We start from the raw sequence: 8016 nt of genomic DNA on the forward strand, positions 1-8016 counted from the left end.
ACTATCATGCTTATTTGAAAAGTGCCTAAGTGATCACAATTTTTAGGAACAAAAACTCCATCTGAACTAAGGGAGGGTGGTCAACAAGGATAAAGCTTACCTTGTTCCACAAGGCACATTTTTAACTTCATCAGTTTGTAGAGTTGTCTGGGGAGGAAAAACAAATAAACTCAGGACACATATTGTCAAAGAGCTGCCAGTTCCAGAGGCAAATCTCTGGAGGGCTCTGAGAGAAAGAACAGGAGAACTTCATCAAAATTTTAGTTCCCCAAAGATTAAGTATCAGAGTAGTCATTTCTTTTTTTCTTATTAGAAATGCGACTTGAGACAGACAAGATTTTATAACTAAAGTTCAATCAAAATGCACTAGGAAAGATTCAATGTTCAATCTGCTAGTAAGTAAAAAACTCTGGAGTTCCTTATTTGCCTGGACTTACCCAGGGACAGCAAACTACAAAAGCTCACCCACAAGGTACTATGGTCAAGATTTGTGCTCTGAACTTTGATTCCACTGCTAACATTACTATTTACAATGAAGATAAAAGATAACTATTTTATGTGTACAAGTACCTTATGACTCAAAGCTACCCTTGAACTTAACAGCAATCTTTCTTCTCTAACGCTACAGTCAATATTTTTAGTTTAGGACCTAGTGATCTCTCACATGTTAAGTTTCCTTTTTAATATAAGTGCCAAACGAGTAGTGCTTTCTCCTAGTGAACCAACAATCTGGTACTGAATCGCTTTGCCATGTCACACCTTTGTTTGAATCAGAATGACTTCCTACTTGTACTCTAAGGCCTCAAACAGGTCAGCTGCTAATAAGTATATTCTAGACACAATGCACCTTACCAAGTGACAGCAACATAGCATTTTATGGAATATAAAAGAAAAATGAAGCCTAGTTCCTGTTTCCAAAGATGTCCTAATCCTGCACAGGCACAAAATCCTTATAAAAAAATCCATCAACAGATACAAAATAACAGAGGATAAAGTTAACTTTTGGGTGTTAAGTTACAGGGAATAAAATAATAGCTTGAAAAGCTCTCTTAGGTGAAGTATTTACAAGCCAAATCTAGAGGGGGAGAAATAAGAACAAAGGAAGCAGAGGAACATCTTAATTTCAATAAATATCACATTCAAATACAAAAAGTTGAAGACAAACTTGTGTATACATGTGACAGGAAGATTGTTTGGTTTGAAGCAGAAAGCACAATTTAGATAAGCCGTGACTTCTGAGAAGAGAATATATTAGGTAGAGGCCCCTAAATGTTGGCTGGAAGTTTTTTTTCTAGTCCATCTTATATACAGTCATAAAATAAACCTTTCAAAAAAATTGAAGGACTGAGGACATAGCTCAGAGTTAAGAGTACTTGCCTATCATGTACAAGGTCCTGAATTCAAACACCAGCTTTGGGGAAAATGTCTTTTACTTAATTCCTTTGATCATATGTGATGCAGTTCTCATCATTCATCTTATCTGGAGGCAAGAAAATCAGTAGGAAAGCTAAAGAATTACTTTATTTAGGTTAATTTAGTAAAGATCATGAAAACTGAATGCTCAATCCAGTAGACATAATACAGAAAGGATGTGATATTTGGTTAAATAAAAAATTCCAGAAGAGAAAAGAAGAAAATATAATTCTTGAGTTCAAAGAGTGGGATGATGGTAAGCATTTATAATAGTTTTAGGTAAAGTGAGGGGAGCTGATGATGAAATGAGTTTCTGCATTCCTATTTAAACCTAAAGGATATTGCCCAGCCAACTTTTTTTTTTTTTGGTTGTTCAAAACATCCCAGCCAACTTTTAAACTAAGAAGAACTAGTAATTAGTTAAGTGTTAAATCTTCAATTTAATATACTCTATCTATGTACTTTTATATTCTTTAAAAATTATTTTCTGAGCTGGGGTTGGGGCTCAGCGGTAGAGTGCTTGCTTAACATGTGCAAGGCCCTGAGTTCAATCTTCAGCACCACATAAAAATAAATTAAGGAATTGTGTCCAACTACAACTAAAAAATAAATTTTAAAAAAATTTTTAAAAAATTATTTTCCAAGTATGTTAGATATTTATTTTAAAAGTGACTCTATGTTATATATACTTTAAGTTGAAGGTTTTTGTATAATTTCTCTAAGCACTGTTTTCTCTCCATATATCATATATAGGATTTCACATTCAAATGTATTCCTTTCAATTGTCAAGTTTGTTAAGACATTTGTTGACATTGGGTTATGTCTTCTAATGTGTTCCAAAAATTCCTAAAAATTATGTTCTTTATGTCTTATAAGAACACTTTCTTAAAAAATTTTTATTAGTGTAATTCTTTCCTAGACTATTACTGTCTCATATATAAAGAAGGACACCGGCTCCATATTTAATTTTTTGTAGATGCAAATTATACTAGTTTAAGCTGAAATCTTTCTACTAATTTCATTTGAATCTCTCTCTCTCTCTCTCTATATATATATATAATATATACATATCACATATAGTATAATTGTTATATATGCAATTAAACTCTAAAATCTGCTTAATGGCACCAGTGTAATGACATTATAGACTGCTGAAGCTGTTGGTAAGGTCATGCAATTAAAATTCCTTCTTTCACAGAGGAATAACTGACATCTACAAGAATGAAGTGATTTTATCAAATCATGGAATCAACTGATGGCAGTCCCCATCTTCACTACATCATATTTCTGAGAAATCAGTTCTCAAATTGTAACAACTACCACAAATAGAAAGGTCAGAAATATAAATGTGTTATAGCTCTTGACTTCAAGAAACTTAAAAGAGATTTTCTAGAAAGAAAACACACACAGAAATTTAGAAAACAATACAAGAGAATTTTATTAAAGGACATAAGACCAAGGGTCAAACTTTATAATACAGATTTAAAGAGCTATAGATTAGAAGAGAAGGAATCTGGAATGAACCTAAAAATGGCTGACCAGATTTAGGAAGGAGAAGAGGAATGGAGAGAAAGATGGCAAGTGAAGACATGATGGCATTCATCAATCAAGGCAAAAATGAACAAATATGGGAAAATAAAATGGAAATCAGTGTAACTAGGGAAAGAAAACCACATTTCACTTCAATAAATACAAGTCTTTTCCTAAGCCATCTACAAGGGATCTGGAAGAAAATCTGGGGGATTTAGTTATTCATAATTAAGCACTCACTCAGCAGGAAGCCTAGAATTAAAATTATAAGATTAAATAACACTGAATTTTCCTGATTCCTGAAAAATTAGCAGCAGATGGTAGACAAACTTCTGAATTCAAAGATGTATGATCACAATGAATATTCAAAAGTAATAATAGTCTAATTAATCCTATTTTGTTATCTTATGTCAAAAGATATATTAAGTGTCTCTCATGGGAAAGATATTCTTTTCAATAACCAGACACTTATTTCAAATATTCTGGGATCCTGTCAAAATACCACATAAAATTGTTCTTAATGTATCAGGCAAAAACTGAGGCAGAAAAGCTGTGTATAAAAATTCAGATCTTTCATGTTAATAGTAGTCCAGGAGCCTGCCTCTATGGAAACCAAAAAGTAATCTAACAGTAATCACTTGCTTGTATTTCTAGTTGTGTTCCTAATTCTTGCTTTTGTTTTGACAGAAGCAAAAGAAAACCTGCTACATAACATTATACAGATGGTAGAAGTCAGTCCTTCCAAACTGCCTAGCTCACACTTCTAATTTACTTCCAATGTGAGATAGTTCAAAATCATAACTTATTCTGTGACAACTGTACTCTGAACTCCTGCATTTAAGTAAATAACAACATCTGCTTAAACAATAAGGAAATCTGTCTCTACCCATGAATATGGTAACTTGTCACACTTGTATTTCTGGAATCCCTAGGAATCACTCACCTGTACAGATCTGAATGTAGTAATGAAAGGCAACATGATATGATAGCCTGGTCCACTGGGGCTACTTAGTAAAGCTCCTCCCCTGCAAAGAGATATTTCAATTTGACAAAATTATAAAGAGAAATTCTCTTTTCAAACCTAAAATGTTACAGGTCTTACTTTTCAAACCTAAAATGCTATAGAATCTTACTCGTGGCTAAGCTATTAAAGCCCCAGAGGAGTTACTCATGCCAACAAACCCAGCTTAAAATACCTACATAGCTAAAATGGTTTAAAAAAAAAAAAAGTTAAATTAAAATTGCAATGTTACACCTTGTTTCATAAGCTTTACCATCCATACCTCTGGGTTTCCAGCACCACTCTCAGGTTCAAAGGATTTCCCTTTGATCTTTAGCCCTCTGAGAAATATTTGTGAAAAAAATTCTAATGGCTCTTAGTTGAGGTACTTTAATTGTACATAACAAGAGGCAAATCAGAACTTAGAACATTTAATCACTAGGTTGAAAAAAAGAAGACAGCAACACAAACTTTCAAGGAAAGAGGAAATTTCTAAGGCACATAATTCTTTTATCTATCTGCAAGACAACTGAAATACTGGGAACATAAAGTTTCTGTATAAAAACAACAAAATTTTAGCATGGAAAGATAAACAGAGGGAAGGTTCAAACTATAAACAGGCAACATATGAACTTGTTCACCAAATTCTGGAATGTGAGAACTATGAAAGCACATACTGAAAACTATAAAAAAGAGGTATTTGGGGAGCAAACCTAACAAAGAAGTCCTAGGTTGGCAAAGAAGCCACAAAAATAAGAAAAGATGAACTGTTTGAGGTTCATTGATAAGTCTCTGAAAGCTGTTTCTTGAAACACTCTCTCCTTTACTGTCAGAAAGACAATGCCAAACTGGATGAAAATCTGGACAAAGCTGTCATTTCTTATGCTAGAGTTCCATTTGCTAAGATATGCCATTAAAATTGTACTTTTTTAAAAAAATAATTCAAGATGCATATAAAAGTAGAAATACCAGTTTTAGGTGGATGATGAAAATATGCAAAAGGTTAGATCTCTTTTTGAACATCACTGGCCCAATTTCTCCACAAATTGGTTTCTTTTACTAGTCTATATCAAAAGGAATTGGTGGTTATTATGCTTAAGGAAAAACTACTCCAGCTTAACTAGATGGCAACACAATTCATACATTTCTTTCCTTGATTTGAATGGGTAAGGAGTAGCCCGTCAGTGTTGGGCTTATATTCCTTGAGAACCAGGGGCAAAACAACTGACATGGTCATAAAAGCTTATAAAACATAACCAGTCACTGGAAGGTTTTTAATGGAAAAATAGAAAAAACATAAATAGGACGAGATTTCCTAAAGAGCATCTGGAGTGGCAAACTAAAAGCTTGAACAGATGTACCGATTACAAATGATTAACATATCTCTTCAGTTATAGTGACTACTTCCTTTCCTGAGTCAACCTCTGCACAAAGCAAACACAACACTAAAACTGCCTAACACTTGGAGGGTGCTCCGCAAAATTCTGCTTCACCCCGTGCTTTCTCAAGGGTTATTAAAAAATCACTTCTCCAGATTGGGAAGTACTCCCAGGATGCTGCAGTGGCAACAACTTCCCAGATTCCACTCTGACGTAATTACCGGGTCTGCTCTAGAACCTGGTGGAACGCACATGCTGCTCACCTGTAGTACACTGCGAGATGTCCTTCCTCGATCTTGTGGATGGAGGCGTAGAGGAGAACAACTACAAGCCCCACCACTGCAGCCACCAGAACCCGGGCTTGAGTCATATTCATCCTTGTTCCTCCTGGGTGAGGGAGGAAAGGACCCTCAGTCTGGAAGTAACAGGCTCGCCCCCTCTAATTTCCACCCTTTCCCTCCAGGAGACCTGGCGCGCTTTCTCCATCTAAGACGGGGAGTCCCGGACCCCTTTCCCCTCATTCTGCTCTCCTCGCTTAGCAGGCGTTCCCCTTGTCAACCCCTCCGCCTAGGTGGCCCGTGGCCCGCGGCCCGCCGCTGCGCGGTGAGCGTGGCAACCCTTCTCTCAACGGCCACTCCCCCGGAGGAAAGCACTAACTGCGAAGGGTCCCAAGCCGCAGGCTTCGGAGGTAGGCCGACCCCTCCGCCGCTCCTCACCGATCAGTGACGCATTGCCCCCGCCCGCACGTGCAGCCGCCTCCCTGGCCGCGCCAACCGCCGGTCCCGCCCACTCGCCGGCACTGCGGCTGCGCGGGGACGCACACAGACGCAGCGCCCCTCCGTGACTAGTGACTAGCTAGACGGGGAGCAGGCGGGACAAAATTCTCCCAGCCTCTAGGCTGCGCAATACCTTGCGAAGGAGCGTCAGGTCCTTTTCCGTGTACTACTTATCAGCTGTTCTAGAAGAAAAATTGGTAGTCTGGACTAGCAGGGAGGCAGAGGAATGGAAAGGGCCACTCGAAAAGGAGACTTCTGAGTTCGTTTGTTCTTTTGCAGAAAACCTACTTCCTCACTTTGAGTGCCGAGCTGTTGCTTTTTAATATCCTTTGTGGTATATGGCCACTTCTGTGTGGGGCAAGCACGTGGTTTTGGCTCAGATTCTGCATTTCAGGAGTAACCTGCTTGTTTCAAAGAAAGTCCTATTTAAGTTCAGACGAAGAAGCTATTCTGATCGAACTGCATCATTCACTCGCCAAGTTATTGTTTGAGTATTTTTTTATGTGCTAGAACGCTGACTAGGGTTTTATGAAGGCCATAGAGAAAATAGGAATAAAATGGGCAAAGCATTTGCAGTGCTTGGGGACCTGTCCTCAAGCGAAACAAAAAGAAGTGACTTGAGTTTCCTTAACATCTTTTATGATAGGAAGGTGTGGTTTAGTAGGCTAGGACAAGATCTAGAAAGAATAGAATGCATTCATTGTCCTACTGATAGGGGGACTGGTTGGCTAACCAACAGAAATACTTTTTCCCCCCTGCATATTCTTCTGTTCTAGAATTCTGCACCATGTGCATATATTACCAAAAATAAAAAGGGGGAAAAGACAGGGTAAGGGTTTTAGTGAGGTGGATGAATACGAGGGAAATAAATAAGGATATCATATTTGAATAAATTGGTGTAAGCCTTGAGAGGACAGTAGCCTGCCTGGTGTGGCCATATCTGCACAAGACAGACTAGAGCTGGAACTCCTAATCTCTTGGGCAGGGAAATAGAGGGACGCAATATTTTAGAGCCAATGAATCTGCAAAATGGCTGAAAGTGGAGACAAATTGGAGGCTGGGACCTTATGGGATTAGGAAACTACAGGTCCAAAGTTATAACAGTAGTTATTAGCAGTGGAAGTGAGAAAAGGTAAATAGAATGAGATCACTGTAGCTACTCCTTTTGATAAATACACTTACCTGTGCCATTCATTTGATTTTATTACCTAGAAATGTCTGGGATCTTGTCTGCTCCTAGACAAATGGTATTTGCAGAGCTTAGCTGCCTTAACTTCCAAAAAAGCAAAATGAATGAAAAACAATTTGCTCCAGCCCCTGTGTTTTGTGTACACATTTCTCTCAATTTGTCATAATATTGCTTAGACTAGAGTTCACAACTTTCATTCAACTTTGAAAAGTTATTACCCCCCAAAAGAGTAGTCCACACAACAAAGTAGTCCACGCAAGTTTGGAGTTATTTAACAGTCTGTTCTGACTAACAGCACCTGTCCAAACCAGGTAGATCAAGCTGTCTGCATAAGACCCTATCCACATATCAGCAAAATGGACCCCACCATGTAGCAAATCTTTACTCAATTATTAAAACAATATTTAGAAAATGAATGATTGCTGAAAAAAATTCTTGAACAATAGCCATCAATGTCCAAACTTCCAGGTAAGTATTTTTATTGAACTGCCTGTGTTGTTTCTGATCTTAATATCTAGCCTAATATCTTCTGAGCAACAGGTACTCAGCAATGTTTATTATTAAAACCTTCTAGAACTAGGGAAACAATAGAGACTACCTGTTATAATAGCTGGTAGGGATGGAATTACTATCTTTAGAGAAATAAAGGGAAACTACTATATTAAAGAAGTTGCCCAATATTTACCATACTTGATAGCCTATCACATAATTCTGTGCTCCAATTTTACT

At 37.5% G+C, this 8016-nt stretch overlaps 1 protein-coding gene across 6 annotated transcripts in view; it reads right to left on the reverse strand.

Annotated features, from left to right (window-relative positions):
• ERLIN1 (ER lipid raft associated 1) overlaps positions 1 to 6135 on the reverse strand; it is a 90428-nt gene extending 84293 nt beyond the window's left edge. For 4 of the 6 annotated variants that reach the window (XM_081267577.1, XM_081267573.1, XM_081267576.1 and 1 more), the window contains exons 1-4: positions 6039 to 6135; positions 5586 to 5709; positions 3887 to 3968; positions 101 to 147 (exon numbers count right to left, since the gene is read on the reverse strand). In XM_081267577.1, the coding sequence (XP_081123703.1) occupies positions 101 to 147; positions 3887 to 3968; positions 5586 to 5698 (242 nt within the window). In that variant the 5' untranslated portion in view covers positions 5699 to 5709; positions 6039 to 6135. Of the gene's footprint in view, positions 1 to 100; positions 148 to 3886; positions 3969 to 5585; positions 5710 to 5790; positions 5951 to 5979 lie in introns of those variants that run through there. The other 2 variants (XM_081267574.1, XM_081267575.1) reach the window with 2 other exon arrangements.
• Positions 6136 to 8016: the final 1881 nt, after the last annotated feature.

The sequence above is a fragment of the Spermophilus citellus genome (assembly GCF_964194105.1).
Source record: "Spermophilus citellus genome assembly, chromosome: 15".
Classification (NCBI taxonomy): Eukaryota; Metazoa; Chordata; class Mammalia; order Rodentia; family Sciuridae; genus Spermophilus; species Spermophilus citellus.